This window comes from Dendropsophus ebraccatus, chromosome 1 (assembly GCF_027789765.1).
Source record: "Dendropsophus ebraccatus isolate aDenEbr1 chromosome 1, aDenEbr1.pat, whole genome shotgun sequence".
In the NCBI taxonomy this organism is placed as follows: Eukaryota; Metazoa; Chordata; class Amphibia; order Anura; family Hylidae; genus Dendropsophus; species Dendropsophus ebraccatus.
Window position 1 is genome coordinate 2930081 of NC_091454.1, and position 17646 is coordinate 2947726.

Sequence of the window (17646 nt, forward strand, 5' to 3'; positions counted from 1 at the left end):
GGCTCAGGGAAGAAAACATAGAGATTTGGGTCCATGGCCTGGAAACTCCCCAGATCTTAATCCCATTGAGAACTTGTGGTCAATCATCAAGAGACGGGTGGACAAACAAAAACCAACAAGTTCTGACAAAATGCGAGCAGTGATTGTACAAGAATGGACGGCTATCAGTCAGGATTTGGTCCAGAAGTTGTGTGAGAGCAGCCGGGGAGAATTGCAGAGTCCTGAAGAAGAAGCCGCAACACTGCAAATAGTGACTTGCTGCAGTAACTCATCTACCTGTCAGTATAAGATTCTGTTACTCATAATATGATTGGAATTATATTTCTGTATGTGATAAAAACATCTGACAAACACACAGAAACACCAGAGGGCAGAGGATCATGGGAAAATAGAAGATTTGTGTCATTCTCAAAACTTTTGGCTATGACTGTATACCCATAGTGCAGGTATATAGACCCATACTGCAGGTATATAGAGCCATAGTGCAGATATATAGATCCATAGTGCAGGTATATAGAGCCATAGTACAGGTATATAGTCCCATAGTACAGGTATATAGACCCATACTGCAGGTATATAGACCCATAGTACAGGTATATAGACCCATAGTACAGGTATATAAATTTATAGTACAGGTATATAGACCCATAGTACAGGTATATAGTCCCATAGTACAGGTATATAGACCCATACTGCAGGTATATAGACCCATAGTACAGGTATATAGACCCATAGTACAGGTATATAAATTTATAGTACAGGTATATAGTCCCATAGTACAGGTATATAGACCCATACTGCAGGTATATAGACCCATAGTACAGGTATATAGACCCATAGTACAGGTATATAAATTTATAGTACAGGTATATAGACCCATAGTACAGGTATATAGATCCATAGTACAGGTATAAAGATCCATAGTAAAGGTATATAGACCCATAGTACAGGTATATAGATCCATAGTACAGGTATATAGACCCATAGTACAGATATATAGATCCATAGTACAGGTATAAAGATCCATAGTAAAGGTATATAGACCCATAGTACAGGTATATAGATCCATAGTACAGGTATATAGATCCATAGTACAGGTATATAGATCCATAGTACAGGTATATAGTCCAATAGTACAGGTATAAAGATCCATAGTACAGGTATATAGATCCATAGTACAGGTATATAGACCCATACTGCAGGTATATAGACCCATAGTACAGCTATATAGACCCATAGTACAGCTATATAGACCCATAGTACAGCTATATAGACCCATAGTACAGCTATATAGACCCATAGTACAGCTATATAGACCCATATTACAGGTATATAGACCCATAGTACAGGTATATAGATCCATAGTACAGGTATATAGATCCATAGTACAGGTATATAGTCCAATAGTACAGGTATATAGATCCATAGTACAGGTATATAGATCCATAGTACAGGTATATAGATCCATAGTACAGGTATATAGTCCCATAGTACAGCTATATAGACCCATACTGCAGGTATATAGACCCATAGTACAGCTATATAGACCCATATTACAGGTATATAGACCCATAGTACAGGTATATAGACCCATAGTACAGGTATATAGACCCATAGTACAGGTATATAGTCCCATAGTACAGGTATATAGACCCATACTGCAGGTATATAGACCCATAGTACAGCTATATAGACCCATAGTACAGCTATATAGACCCATAGTACAGCTATATAGACCCATAGTACAGCTATATAGACCCATATTACAGGTATATAGACCCATAGTACAGGTATATAGACCCATAGTACAGGTATATAGACCCATAGTACAGGTATATGCAGTCGGTTTCCGGTCACTCCCCCCCAGGGTACCTCGGCCTCACACCTGCTCATCCGCAACTCTCAGGAGACCTTTATTCCACTAGAAATGTCCGGAACAAGTTACATATTTACATTCAAGTTTTATCCACTGTGAGATTTGTGCCCCGCCCCCGTGTGGCCGTCGATGACCCCTGACCCCCCCCCCCCCACCACCACCAAGTTGGAAGTCAGTTGGAACATTTAATAAGTTCAATAAAGTTTCAAAAATATATTGATGTGATGTCCAGATCCATTGTCCAGGACTCTAGTGGGGGTCCAGGGCTGCTGGGCTCGGGTGGCGCCCCCCGCAGTCCTCCTGCAATGCTAGGTCATGTAACCCGTGTACTCGGCCCAGGGACGTAATAACACGGCAGGGGGTGAGAAGACTGCAATCAGTCGCATCTGTAACCAGGAGGTGTGGCTGTGTGCCAGGGTGGGATCTGATTGGTCGTTGCAGGCGGCTTCATCCTAGCAGACCAATCTAGAAGGCTGGGTTCACACTACACTTTTTTTTTTAAATCCGTTTTTCCATTGGCTTCCATTATAAAAAAAAACAAAAACAGATCAACGTGCACCCGTTTTTTTATATACAGAAAAACGACCATGTTTGTATAATAGAAAAACGGGTCAAAATGGAGGCACACAAATTCGTCTCAAAAATGCATGAAAAAAAAAGCAGTGTGAACCCAGCCTTAATCTCGTGCAGGAGGCGGGAGAGGTTATGAGACCCAGAAGCATGTTGGGACCGCTAGACCCCACAGAGAAGCCGAAGATATCTACAATATGTGAATGAGCATGACCACAACTGAGGTGCAAGCATGAACACAACAGATGCGGGAGCATGACCACAACTGGGGTGCAAGCATGACCACAACTGATGCGGGAGCATGACCACCACTGATGCGAGACCATGACCACAACTGGGGTGCAAGCATGACCACAACTGGGGTGCAAGCATGACCACAACTGGGGTGCAAGCATGACCACAACTGGGGTGCAAGCATGACAACAAATGAGGTGCAAGCATGACCACAACTGATGCGGGAGCATGACCACAACTGAGGTGCAAGCATGACCACAACTGGGGTGTAAGCATGACCACAGCTGATGCCGGAGCATGACCACAACTGAGGTGCAAGCAGGACCACAACTGAGGTCCAAGCACGACCACAACTGATGTGGGAGCATGACCACAACTGGGGTGCAAGCATGATCACAACTGATGTGGGAGCATGAGAACTGGGGTGCAAGTATGACAATGTTTGCACCTCAGCTGTTGTCATGCTCCCGCCTCAGTTGTGTTCATGCTTGCACCCCAGTTGTGGTCATGCTCCCACATCAGTTGTGGTCATGCTTGCACCTTAGTTGTGGTCATGCTTGCACCCCAGTTGTGCTCATGCTTGCAGCCCAGTTGTGCTCATGCTTGCACCTCAGTTGTGGTCATGCTCCCACATCAGTTGTGGTCGTGCTTGGACCTCAGTTGTGGTCATGCTTGAACCTTAGTTGTGGTCATGCTTGAATCTTAGTTGTGGTCATGCTTGCACCCCAGTTGTGGTCATGCTTGCACCCCAGTTGTGGTCATGCTTACACCTCAGTTGTGGTCATGCTTGCACCCCAGATGCGGTCATGCTCGCACCCCAGATGCGGTCATGCTTGCACCCCAGATGTGGCCATGCTTGCACCCCAGTTGTGGTCATGCTCGCACCCCAGTTGTGGTCATGCTTGCACCTCTGTTGTGGTTATGTCCTTCTATAAGATGTGCCAATATCTAGGCCCCTCCATACGAATAATGGCCACACAGATCCAACATGGAAACATGGCAGATGGATTTCAGCAGGTGACGGAGCTCAGCTGCAGCTGATGACGGATCTCGCAGGCTTTTGATGGACCTAGCGCACATTCTACACCAGTCTGTGGAATTATCCAGATAACGCAACGAACAACATTTAAAGAACCAGCGAATGATAAACGGTGCGGCATCATCCATGACACCCGGGGAGGAGCCTTCACGTCCCTTCTCCGGCCGTCGTCTGACCAGTCTGCTGCTGCGGTGCAGGGGTTGTCACATCCGTCTCCAACTCCCGAGTGAAGATGACAGCGTCTCCACTGACGTTAATGAGACACTGCGCCTAAAAGGGGAGGACAGAAAGGTAGAAGGACTCAGGACTCTGAGGGGAATTTATGAGAACGGCCAAATCGGACCCTGCTCTTAAAGGGGGAGTTCAGCAGAAATTTTTTTCTTTCAAATCACCTGGTATCAGAAAGTTATACAGACTTGTAATTTACTTCTATATAAAACTCTCCAGTCTTCTGATACTAATCAGCTGCTGTATGTCCTGCAGGAAGTGGTGTATTCTCTCCAGTCTGACACAGTGCTCTCTGCTGCCACCTCTGTCCATGTCAGAAACTGTCCAGAGCAGCAAAAAATCCCCGTAGAAAACCTCTCCTGCTCTGGACAGTGACATGGACAGAGGTGGCAGCAGAGAGCACTGTGTCACATTGGAGAGAATACACCACTTCCTGCAGGACATACAGCAGCTGATAAGTACTGGAAGACTGCAGATTTTTCCCTGCCTGCCCAATGAGGTGAGGAGAAATAGCCGACATAAGCCAGGGAGAAGAGCTGAATCTGTGCCTTCTCCCTCATAGTGACTAGAGGGGTCCGGCCGTCATACATTATGCCCCTCCCATAATTGGGCGGGTAGGACCCCCATGGCGTTGCCCACATGCTCCTACTACATGTACTAGAGCAACCATCCACTCACCTGGTTCTTATTGGTGTACTCCATAAAGACGCATTGCTTCATAATGTAGGAGACCACCGCGTTCCCCCCGAGAGCAGCGACGTGGGCGCGAACCATGGCAAAGACTTCACATATGAAGGTGTTGAGGAAGCCGCTCACTCCTCCTTCCTGAGAGAACACAGCAACAGAGCTCAGGGACAATGCACGGCTCTAGCAACTTCCATCCACTTCCGGACTATCTCAGGATCACTGCAATCACTGAAGCATTATGCGGACTCTCTCAGGATCACAGCAATCACTAAAGCATTATCCGTAATATCAGAGGATCACAGGAATCACTGAAACATTATGCAGACTACCTCAGGATCACTGCATTTACTAAAGAATTATCCGTACTATCTCAGGATCACTGCAATCACTAAAGAATTATCCATACTATCTCAGGATCACTGAAGCATTCTCCAGACTATCTCAGGAACACTGCAATCACTAAAGAATTATCCGGACTATCTCAGGATCACTGCAATCACTAAAGAATTATCCGTACTATCTCAGGATCACTGCAATCACTAAAGAATTATCCGTAATATCAGAGGATCACAGGAATCACTGAAGCATTCTCCGGACTATCTCAGGATCACTGCAATCACTAAAGAATTATCCGTCCTATCTCAGGATCACTGCAATTACTGAAGCATTATCCAGACTAGGGATGCACGATGCACCATAAAAAAATCGATTCTACTATCGATTTTCGGGGCATATTTTCAGTTCGATACCAGGATTTCCTGGTATTCGATACTTTATGATAAGCCACGCTGACAGGAGACATGACAGGCAGTGAGCTGATTGCCTGTCATGTCCTCTGCGTATCCCCCCTGGTGCCCGCTCTCCCTCTCTTCGCTACTGCGGCGCTAGTTACAAATAGCCGGCACACAGCTATCGCATGTGCCGGCTGTGTAACTGTATAGCTGCCGCTGTCACACTGACAGCGGCATTACTCCCCTCCTAACCTGCTCCCTATGCAGCAGGTGTCGGCTACTGTGTGTAGAAGACCCCCGCTACTAATGACTGCGGCCAGCGATCCCGCGGGCCGGCAGTCATTTAGCCTTTTAGTGCAAAGGTCAGAGCAGGGTCGGCGGCTGCAGAGGGAGAGCGGCCTGAAGAGGAGACCGGGCGAAAAGGCTGGAGATGGGGGAGGCAGGAGGAGATGCGGCCACTACATCTGGCTGAAGAGGACTGTGAGATGGGTGGGGGGCAGGCCAGGCCTCTCCCAGGACAGACATCAGCAATGTAGGGGGTGAAGAGGGGGTCAGCATGGCTCTCACTGGGAAGGGGGGAGGGGGGCTGCAGCTTGCAGATTACCCTGCTGCCCAATCAAAGTCACCCTGCTGAGTCAGTGGTCACCATGCCATGACAGCAGGAATAGTGCAAATACAGCCCCCATCATCCCCCTGCTAGCTGGTGTGTGTGTGTTACATGACTACAGCCCCCATCATCCCCCTGCTAGCTGGTGTGTGTGTGTGTTACATGACTACAGCCCCCATCATCCCCCTGCTAGCTGGTGTGTGTGTGTTACATGACTACAGCCCCCATCATCCCCCTGCTAGCTGGTGTGTGTGTGTGTGTTACATGACTACAGCCCCCATCATCCCCCTGCTAGCTGGTGTGTGTGTGTTACATGACTACAGCCCCCATCATCCCCCTGCTAGCTAGTGTGTGTGTTACATGACTACAGCCCCCATCCTCCCCCTGCTAGCTAGTGTGTGTGTGTGTTACATGACTACAGCCCCCATCAACCCCCTGCTAGCTGGTGTGTGTGTGTTACATGACTACAGCCCCCATCATCCCCCTGCTAGCTAGTGTGTGTGTTACATGACTACAGCCCCCATCCTCCCCCTGCTAGCTAGTGTGTGTGTGTTACATGACTACAGCCCCCATCATCCCCCTGCTAGCTGGTGTGTGTGTGTGTTACATGACTACAGCCCCCATCCTCCCCCTGCCAGCTAGTGTGTGTGTTACATGAATACAGCCCCCATCGTCCCCCTGCTAGCTAGTGTGTGTTACATGACTACAGCCCCCATCATCCCCCTGCTAGCTAGTGTGTGTGTGTTACATGACTACAGCCCCCATCCTCCCCCTGCTAGCTAGTGTGTGTGTGTTACATGACTACAGCCCCCATCATCCCCCTGCTAGCTAGTGTTACATGACTACAGCCCCCATCATCCCCCTGCTAGCTAGTGTGTGTGTTACATGACTACAGCCCCCATCCTCCCCCTGCTAGCTAGTGTGTGTGTGTTACATGACTACAGCCCCCATCCTCCCCCTGCTAGGAACATAAATTGATCTCAGGATCACTGCATTCACTGAAGAATTCACGTCTGCCTCCCGGACTCACCTCACGCAGTGATGTCGTCTCCCGTATGAAGAACATGTTGATAATACCCAGATATTTGGTTATTTTGGCCCCGGGGATGAAGGAGAGAGGAGTCATCTTGACTACGGTGACGGTTGGGCTACCAAAGGCGGGTCCTGGCCGGCTCCTCAGGTGACCCTCACCCAATGGACTGGCCTTCTCCAGAGAAGTGACTGTAAGAGAAGAGAGAAGGATTGTGGGAAGGAGAGCAGCCGGGGACCATTTGGAGACAACAGAAGGTCTCACTGGCAGACAGACACCATATTGGTGAAGCTCGGCCTCGTGGCGTCAGGCAGAGGTGATGGGGGAGGAGGGATCGATGGCGGACGCTCATGCAGATCATGCCAGCGAGGTGGAGTGATGGGACATTCCTGCTAAAGAATCACCAAAGAACGGAAAGCTGACAAAAAAAAGAGGAAGAAAAGATGGAGGAAGCGAGGAGCGCAAATCTCAAAATGATTCATCGTAAGTGGAGAGAAAAGAGGAATCACTGGACACGTAGATTGTGCTGTGCATATTCTCCAACGTGGGGGGGTCCCCTGCTACTGACCCTGGAGCCTAACCCGAGACCACCAACACGTCACGCCGGAGCATAACCAGAGACCACCAACGCATCACCCCGGAGCCTAACCCAAGACCAAACAAGTCAACCCAGAGCCTAACCAGAGACCACCAACACGTCACCCCGGAGCTTAACCCAAGACCACCAACACGTCACCCCGGAGCCTAACCCAAGACCACCAACACGTCACCCCGGAGCCTAACCCGAGACCACCACCATGTCACCTCGGAGCCTAACCCAAGACCACCAACACGTCACCCCGGAGCCTAACCCGAGACCACCAACACGTCACCCCGGAGCCTAACCCAAGACCACCAACACGTCACCCCGGAGCCTAACCCGAGACCACCAACACGTCAGCCCGGAGCCTAACCCGAGACCACCAACACGTCAGCCCGGAGCCTAACCCGAGACCACCAACGCGTCACCCCGGAGCCTAACCCGAGACCACCAACCCGTCACCCCGGAGCCTAACCCGAGACCACCAACGCGTCACCCCGGAGCCTAACTCGAGACCACCAGCACGTCACCCCGGAGCCTAACCTGAGACCATCAATGCGTCACCCGGAGCCTAACCCGAGACCACCAACGCGTCACCCCGGAGCCTAACCCAAGACCACCAACACGTCACCCCGGAGCCTAACCCGAGACCACCAACACGTCACCTCAGAGCCTAACCCGAGACCACCAGCACATCACCCCGGAGCCTAAGGGCCCTATTCCACAGTAACGATAATCGGCCGAATCGGCCCCATTCAGCCCAATTTGGCCGATTATCGTTCAGTGAAATAGAACGATCAGCCGATGATCGTGTCATCGGCTGATCGTTCATTTAGGGTCAGACCTAAAATCATTGTTCCCCCACCACGTCATACATTACCTGTCAGGTCTTCTGCTTCGCTCTGTTTTCCTCCCTGGGTCCCGCGCGCTCTAGCTTCAGAATGGCCTGTCAGCTGATGGAGCGCTCAGCCAGTCACAGGCCGGGACCCCCGCGGCCTGTGATTGGCTAAGTGGCCTGTCAGCTGACTGGCTATTCTGAAGCTAGAGCGCGCGGGACCGGGGGAGGAAGACAGAGCGGAGCAGAAGACCTGACAGGTAATGTATGCTGCAAGGGCTGCAAGGACATCGGTAACAATGTCCCTGCAGCCCTCGCTCAACGATCATCGGGCCGCGGAATAGGCCCAGAAAACGAGCAGCGATCTAGCAGATAGGCGCTCGTTTACATCGTTGATCGGGCCCGTGGAATAGGACCCTAACTCGAGACCACCAACACGTCACCCCGGAGCCTAACCCGAGACCGTCAATATGTGACCCTGGCGCCTAACTTGAGACCACCAACACGTTACCCCGGAGCCTAACCCGAGACCACCAACACGTAACCCCGGGGGCTTACCCAAGACCGCCAACACGTCACCCCGGAGCCTAACCCGAGACCACCAACACGTGACCCTGGAGCCTAACCCGAGACCGCCAACACGTGACCCTTGAGCCTAACCCGAGACCGCCAACCCACATGCCAGAGCCCAACCCAAGACCGCCAACCCACATGCCAGAGCCCAACCCGAGACCACCAACACGTCACCCCGGAGCCTAACCCGAGACCGTCAACACGTCACCCCGGAGCCTAACCCGAGACCGTCAACTCGTGACGAGGGAGCCTAACCCGAGACCGCCAACACGTCACCCCAGAGCCTAACCCGAGACCACCAACACGTCACCCAGGAGCCTAGCCCAAGACCGTCAATATGTGACCCCAGAGGCTAACACGAGAACATCAAGACGTCACCCAGGAGCCTAACCCGAGACCGCCAACACGTCACCCCAGAGACCAACCCGAGACCACCAAAACGTCACCCCGGAGCCTAACACGAGACAGTCAACACGTCACCCCGGAGCCTAACCCGAGACCACCAACACGTCACCCCGGAGCCTAACTCGAGACCACCAACACATCAGCCCGGAGCCTAACCCGAGACCGCCAACACGTCACCCCGGAGCCTAACCCGAGACCCTCAATATGTGACCTTAGAGGCTAACGCGAGAACATCAAGACGTCACCCAGGAGCCTAACCCGAGACCGCCAACACGTCACCCCAGAGACCAACCCGAGACCACCAACACGTCACCCCGGAGCCTAACCCGAGACCACCAACACGTCACCCCGGAGCCTAACCCGAGACCACCAACACGTCACTCCAAGGCCTAACCGGAGACCGTCAACACGTCACTCCGGAGCCTAACCCGAGACCGTCAACATGTGACCCCGGAGCCTAACCCGAGACCACCAACACGTCACCCCGGAGCCTAACCCGAGACCACCAACACGTCACTCCAAGGCCTAACCGGAGACCGTCAACACGTCACTCCGGAGCCTAACCCAAGAACACCAACACGTCACCCCGGAGCCTAACCCGAGACCCCCAACACGTCACTCCGGAGCCTAACCCGAGACCACCAACACGTCACTCCGGAGCCTAACCCGAGACCGTCAACACGTCACTCCGGAGCCTAACCCAAGACCGTCAACATGTGACCCCGGAGCCTAACCCAAGAACACCAACACGTCACCCCGGAGACTAACCCAAGACCACCAACACGTCACCCCGGAGCCTAACCCGAGACCACCAACACGTCAACCCGGAGCCTAACCCGAGACCACCAACACGTCACTCCAAGGCCTAACCGGAGACCGTCAACACGTCACTCCGGAGCCTAACCCAAGAACACCAACACGTCACCCCGGAGCCTAACCCGAGACCCCCAACACGTCACTCCGGAGCCTAACCCGAGACCACCAACACGTCACTCCGGAGCCTAACCCGAGACCGTCAACACGTCACTCCGGAGCCTAACCCAAGACCGTCAACATGTGACCCCGGAGCCTAACCCAAGAACACCAACACGTCACCCCGGAGACTAACCCAAGACCACCAACACGTCACTCCGGAGCCTAACCCGAGACCACCAACACGTCACCCCGGAGACTAACCCAAGACCACCAACACGTCACTCCGGAGCCTAACCCGAGACCACCAACATGTCACTCCAGAGCCTAACCCGAGACCGTCAACAAGTCACTCCGGAGCCTAACCCGAGACCGTCAACTCGTGACCAGGGAGCCTAACCAGAGACCGTCAACATGTGACCCCGGAGCCTAACCCGAGAACACCAACACGTCACCCCGGACACTAACCAGAGACCACCAACACGTCACCCTGAAGCCTAACCCGAGACCACCAACACGTGACCCCGGAGCCTAACCCGAGAGAACCAAAACATCACCCTAGAACCTAACCTGAGAGAACCAAGTCAACCCGCTCATCTGTCATCCCTACACTGATCATGCTAGAATATCCCCCAGAGCTGCACTCACTATTCTGCTGCTGGTGGGGTCACTGTGTACATTACATTACTGATCCTGTACTGATTCTAAGTTACATCCTGTATTATACTCCAGAGCTGCACTCACTATTTGGTATTAAGGCGCTGACACCACCTGGAATGTTTGCACTGTGCAGAAATTAAACTAGCATTCAATGCTGGGAGATTTCAGCTCTGAAGCTGTAGAATACTGAGTGAGGCTGATAACTTTGTGGCTGGCTCTGCTGCATTGCATTGTGGGAGATGAAGTGTAAGGTGGGAGGAGTAACACTGCTATAATGCCGCCCTGCAGAGCCCGCTCTGTGCATGCACTGGAGCAGCAGGGGGCAGCAGTGAGAAGAGGAATGATTGTAGCTCTGCAGATTACATTGCCGGGTCACATGACCCTCTCTCTAGGATGTGGAGGCCTCTGCCACTCTATGCTCTGTAGCCCCGCCCCCAGCTCGCTATATACAATGCTCTGGTCTGTAGTCCCGCCCCCAGCTCTCTACATACAATGCTCTGGTCTGTAGTCCCGCCCCCAGCTCTCTACATACAATGCTCTGGTCTGTAGTCCCACCCCCAGCTCTCTACATACAATGCTCTGGTCTGTAGTCCCACCCCCAGCTCTCTACATACAATGCTCTGGTCTGTAGCCCCGCCCCCAGCTCTCTACATACAATGCTATGGTCTGTAGCCCCGCCCCTCTACATACAATGCTCTGGTCTGTAGCCCTGCCCCTGGCTCTCCACATACAATGCTCTGGTCTGTAGCCCCGCCCCTGGCTCTCCACATACAATGCTCTGGTCTGTAGCCCCGCCCCCAGCGTGGATCACATGTCCGCCTGGAAGAATCAGCACAATGAGGAGACACACAGCAGTGGTGGCAGCAGCGGTGGCGGCGGCTTCTTCCTACTTGTCTTTACTGATCCGCGTCTTATGGTCTGAGCCCTCATTTTAATGTGTTCTATCCAGCTGCTGCATCTGTCTGCAAAGGAACTGTAGTCAGCGGCAGAGGCTGGAGACCAGAGACAGGAAGACAAAGAAAAAAGATGGATGACGGCTCCCACTGCCAATCCCACCGCACCGCCCGCACCACCAGCTTACCTCTCAGGGGGGCGCCAGAGGGGGAGGCCGTCCTGTCCGCCAGCTCTGCGGGGAGACAAGACGTGTGACTGTACAGAACCCAGCCCCGCCCCCTGTGTGACGTCACTGTGATCACAGCCCCACCCCTTGTGTGACATCACTGAGATCACAGCCCCGCCACCTGTGTGACATCACTGTGATGTCTGCCCCGCCCCGTGTGACATCACTGACATGTGATCACAGCCCCGCCCCATGTGTGATATCACTAATATGTGATCACAGCAACACCCCCTGTGTGATATCACTAATATGTGATCACAGCCCCGCCCACGTGTGACATCACTGATATCACAGGCCTGTCCCGTGTGACGTCACTGATATGTGATCACAGCCCTGCCCCCTGTGTGACATCACTGATACGGGATCACAGCCCCGCCCCCTAGGTGACATCACTAATATGTGATCACAGCCCCGCCCCCTATGTGAAATCACTATTGGACGCACCTTTGGCAGGAGAGAAGGGCTGCAGTCCGGGGGAGTCGGAAGATAACTCTAGAGGGAACTGGAGCAGCTCCTCGGTGTCTGCAGAGACTGAAAGACAGCAGAGAAGAGTCAGAGAGGTCAGAGGAGGCAGCCGGACTGTTACACTGGGTCAGGTCAGGGAGAGGAGGCAGCCGGACTGTTACACTGGGTCAGGTCAGGGAGAGGAGGCAGCCGGACTATAACACTGGGTCAGGTCAGGGAGAGGAGGCAGCCGGACTGTTACACTGGGTCAGGTCAGGGAGAGGAGGCAGCCGGATTATAACACTGGGTCAGGTCAGGGAGAGGAGGCAGCCGGACTATAACACTGGGTCAGGTCAGGGAGAGGAGGCAGCCGGACTATAACACTGGGTCAGGTCAGGGAGAGGAGGCAGCCGGACTGTTACACTGGGTCAGGTCAGGGAGAGGAGGCAGCCGGACTGTTACACTGGGTCAGGTCAGGGAGAGGAGGCAGCCGGACTGTTACACTGGGTCAGGTCAGGGAGAGGAGGCAGCCGGACTATAACACTGGGTCAGGGAGAGGAGGCAGCCGGACTATAACACTGGGTCAGGTCAGGAAGAGGAGGCAGCCGGACTGTTACACTGGGTCAGGGAGAGGAGGCAGCCGGACTGTTACACTGGGTCAGGGAGAGAAGGCAGCCGGACTATAACACTGGGTCAGGTCAGGAAGAGGAGGCAGCCGGACTATAACACTGGGTCAGGTCAGGGAGAGGAGGCAGCCGGACTGTTACACTGGGTCAGGTCAGGGAGAGGAGGCAGCCGGATTATAACACTGGGTCAGGTCAGGGAGAGGAGGCAGCCGGACTATAACACTGGGTCAGGTCAGGGAGAGGAGGCAGCCGGACTATAACACTGGGTCAGGTCAGGGAGAGGAGGCAGCCGGACTATAACACTGGGTCAGGTCAGGGAGAGGAGGCAGCCGGACTATAACACTGGGTCAGGGAGAGGAGGCAGCCGGACTATAACACTGGGTCAGGTCAGGGAGAGGAGGCAGCCGGACTGTTACACTGGGTCAGGGAGAGGAGGCAGCCGGACTGTTACACTGGGTCAGGGAGAGGAGGCAGCCGGACTGTTACACTGGGTCAGGTCAGGGAGAGGAGGCAGCCGGACTGTTACACTGGGTCAGGTCAGGGAGAGGAGGCAGCCGGACTGTTACACTGGGTCAGGGAGAGGAGGCAGCCGGACTATAACACTGGGTCAGGGAGAGGAGGCAGCCGGACTGTTACACTGGGTCAGGGAGAGGAGGCAGCCGGACTGTTACACTGGGTCAGGGAGAGGAGGCAGCCGGACTGTTACACTGGGTCAGGGAGAGGAGGCAGCCGGACTATAACACTGGGTCAGGTCAGGGAGAGGAGGCAGCCGGACTGTTGCACTGGGTCAGGTCAGGGAGAGGAGGCAGCCGGACTATAACACTGGGTCAGGTCAGGGAGAGGAGGCAGCCGGACTATAACACTGGGTCAGGTCAGGGAGAGGAGGCAGCCGGACTATAACACTGGGTCAGGTCAGGGAGAGGAGGCAGCCGGACTATAACACTGGGTCAGGTCAGGGAGAGGAGGCAGCCGGACTATAACACTGGGTCAGGTCAGGGAGAGGAGGCAGCCGGACTATAACACTGGGTCAGGTCAGGGAGAGGAGGCAGCCGGACTGTTACACTGGGTCAGGTCAGGGAGAGGAGGCAGCCGGACTATAACACTGGGTCAGGTCAGGGAGAGGAGGCAGCCGGACTGTTACACTGGGTCAGGGAGAGGAGGCAGCCGGACTATAACACTGGGTCAGGTCAGGGAGAGGAGACAGCCGGACTATAACACTGGGTCAGGTCAGGGAGAGGAGGCAGCCGGACTGTTACACTGGGTCAGGTCAGGGAGAGGAGGCAGCCGGACTATAACACTGGGTCAGGTCAGGGAGAGGAGGCAGCCGGACTGTTACACTGGGTCAGGTCAGGGAGAGGAGGCAGCCGGACTATAACACTGGGTCAGGTCAGGGAGAGGAGGCAGCCGGACTTACACTGGGTCAGGTCAGGGAGAGGAGGCAGCCGGACTATAACACTGGGTCAGGTCAGGGAGAGGAGGCAGCCGGACTATAACACTGGGTCAGGTCAGGAAGAGGAGGCAGCCGGACTGTTACACTGGGTCAGGTCAGGGAGAGGAGGCAGCCGGACTATAACACTGGGTCAGGTCAGGGAGAGGAGGCAGCCGGACTATAACACTGGGTCAGGTCAGGAAGAGGAGGCAGCCGGACTGTTACACTGGGTCAGGTCAGGGAGAGGAGGCAGCCGGTCAGGGAGAGGAGGCAGCCGGACTATAACACTGGGTCAGGTCAGGGAGAGGAGGCAGCCGGTCTGTTACACTGGGTCAGGTCAGGGAGAGGAGGCAGCCGGACTGTTACACTGGGTCAGATCAGGGAGAGGAGGCAGCCGGACTATAACACTGGGTCAGGGAGAGGAGGCAGCCGGACTATAACACTGGGTCAGGTCAGGGAGAGGAGGCAGCCGGACTATAACACTGGGTCAGGTCAGGGAGAGGAGGCAGCCGGACTGTTACACTGGGTCAGGTCAGGGAGAGGAGGCAGCCGGACTATAACACTGGGTCAGGTCAGGGAGAGGAGGCAGCCGGACTATAACACTGGGTCAGGTCAGGAAGAGGAGGCAGCCGGACTGTTACACTGGGTCAGGTCAGGGAGAGGAGGCAGCCGGACTGTTACACTGGGTCAGGTCAGGGAGAGGAGGCAGCCGGACTGTTACACTGGGTCAGGTCAGGGAGAGGAGGCAGCCGGACTGTTACACTGGGTCAGGTCAGGGAGAGGAGGCAGCCGGACTATAACACTGGGTCAGGTCAGGGAGAGGAGGCAGCCGGACTGTTACACTGGGTCAGGTCAGGGAGAGGAGGCAGCCGGACTGTTACACTGGGTCAGGTCAGGGAGAGGAGGCAGCCGGACTGTTACACTGGATCAGGTCAGGGAGAGGAGGCAGCCGGACTGTTACACTGGGTCAGGTCAGGGAGAGGAGGCAGCCGGACTATAACACTGGGTCAGGTCAGGGAGAGGAGGCAGCCGGACTGTTACACTGGATCAGGTCAGGGAGAGGAGGCAGCCGGACTGTTACACTGGGTCAGGTCAGGGAGAGGAGGCAGCCGGACTGTTACACTGGGTCAGGTCAGGGAGAGGAGGCAGCCGGACTATAACACTGGGTCAGGGAGAGGAGGCAGCCGGACTGTTACACTGGGTCAGGTCAGGGAGAGGAGGCAGCCGGACTGTTACACTGGATCAGGTCAGGGAGAGGAGGCAGCCGGACTATAACACTGGGTCAGGTCAGGGAGAGGAGGCAGCCGGACTATAACACTGGGTCAGGTCAGGGAGAGGAGGCAGCCGGACTGTTACACTGGATCAGGTCAGGGAGAGGAGGCAGCCGGACTGTTACACTGGATCAGGTCAGGGAGAGGAGGCAGCCGGACTGTTACACTGGGTCAGGTCAGGGAGAGGAGGCAGCCGGACTATAACACTGGGTCAGGTCAGGGAGAGGAGGCAGCCGGACTATAACACTGGGTCAGGTCAGGGAGAGGAGGCAGCCGGACTGTTACACTGGATCAGGCCAGGGAGAGGAGGCAGCCGGACTGTTACACTGGATCAGGTCAGGGAGAGGAGGCAGCCGGACTGTTACACTGGGTCAGGTCAGGGAGAGGAGGCAGCCGGACTGTTACACTGGGTCAGGTCAGGGAGAGGAGGCAGCCGGACTATAACACTGGGTCAGGTCAGGGAGAGGAGGCAGCTGGACTGTTATCCTGGGTCAGGTCAGGGAGAGGAGGCAGCCGGTCAGGGAGAGGAGGAGCCGCCTCTACATTGTCACCAGACTCGGCACACAATGGTTTTCTCACCTCTCGGCTGTGCTCGTTCTGCGGTTTTGCATTGAGCGCTCTGTGAGGCGTCCTGCTTGTCGAAGGTAATCGCCACCGCCGTGACCGCGACCTGGAATGAGAAGCCAGGGTTACCGCCACGGTCCAATGCAGTGAGGAGCTGAGGAGGAGCTAAAGGGGAGGGGAGGAGGAAGGAGCTAAAGGGGAGGAGGGAGGAGCTAAAGGGGAGGGGGGGGGAGGAGGGAGGAGCTAAAGGGGAGGAGGGAGGAGCTAAAGGGGAGGAGGGGAGGAGGGGAAGAAGGGAGGAAGAGGAGAAGGAAGAATAGAAGAGAGGGGAGCAGGAGGAGGAGGGGAGCAGGAGGAGGAGGGGAGCAGGGGGAAGAGGAGGAAGATGAGAAGGAAGAATAGGAAGAGCAGGAGAAAGGGGAGGAGGAGGAGGGGGAGGAGGAGCTGAAGAAGAGGAGGAGGAGGGGGGAGGAGGAGCTGAAGAAGAGGAGGAGGAAGAAGAAGGAGAGGAACAGAAGGGGAAGGAGCTGATGAGGAGGAAGAAGAGGAGGAGGAGGAAGAAGAGGAGGAGAAGGAAGAAGAGGAAGGGGATGAGGTAGAGGAGGAAGGGTCTCTCGTCCCCCCCCCCAATCACCTGTATGGACTCGTCCTCCGGGACTGCCACCGTGAAGTTAACATGACAGAGACAGCACGGCACCATAGAGCGCAGCTTAAAGTACAGACTCTGCGGGAAAAAGAGACAACTGACCAGTTACTGATCCCCCAAATCACTACTGACCCCCCACACCCCTTACTGATCACCCCAAATCACTACCGACCCCCCCACCCATTACTGACCCCCCCTCACCCCTTACTGATCATGCCAAATCACTACCGACCCCCCCACCCATTACTGATCACCCCAAATCACTACTGACCCCCCACACCCATTACTAATCCCTCCAAATCACTACTGACCCCACACACCCATTACTGATCACCCCAAATCACTACTGACCCCCCACACCCATTACTAATCCCTCCAAATCACTACTGACCCCCCACACCCATTACTGATCACCCCAAATCACTACTGACCCCCCTACACCCATTACTGATCCCCCCAAATCACTACTGACCCCCCCTCACCCCTTACTGATCACCCCAAATCACTACCGACCCCCCCACCCATTACTGATCACCCCAAATCACTACCGACCCCCCACACCCATTACTGATCCCTCCA

The 17646-nt window shown here is 54.4% G+C and overlaps 1 protein-coding gene across 12 annotated transcripts in view; it reads right to left on the reverse strand.

Annotated features, from left to right (window-relative positions):
• Positions 1-3447: 3447 nt before the first annotated feature.
• Positions 3448-17646, reverse strand: part of C2CD5 (C2 calcium dependent domain containing 5) — a 99129-nt gene continuing 84930 nt past the window's right edge. For 7 of the 12 annotated variants that reach the window (XM_069963826.1, XM_069963811.1, XM_069963843.1 and 4 more), the window contains 8 exons: positions 17056-17145; positions 16437-16527; positions 12532-12618; positions 12049-12093; positions 11858-11959; positions 7003-7193; positions 4626-4772; positions 3448-3989 (listed from right to left, as the gene is read on the reverse strand). In XM_069963826.1, the coding sequence (XP_069819927.1) occupies positions 3867-3989; positions 4626-4772; positions 7003-7193; positions 11858-11959; positions 12049-12093; positions 12532-12618; positions 16437-16527; positions 17056-17145 (876 nt within the window). In that variant the 3' untranslated portion in view covers positions 3448-3866. The remainder of the gene's footprint in view (positions 3990-4625; positions 4773-7002; positions 7194-11857; positions 11960-12048; positions 12094-12531; positions 12619-16436; positions 16528-17055; positions 17146-17646) is intronic. The other 5 variants (XM_069963867.1, XM_069963875.1, XM_069963834.1 and 2 more) reach the window with 4 other exon arrangements.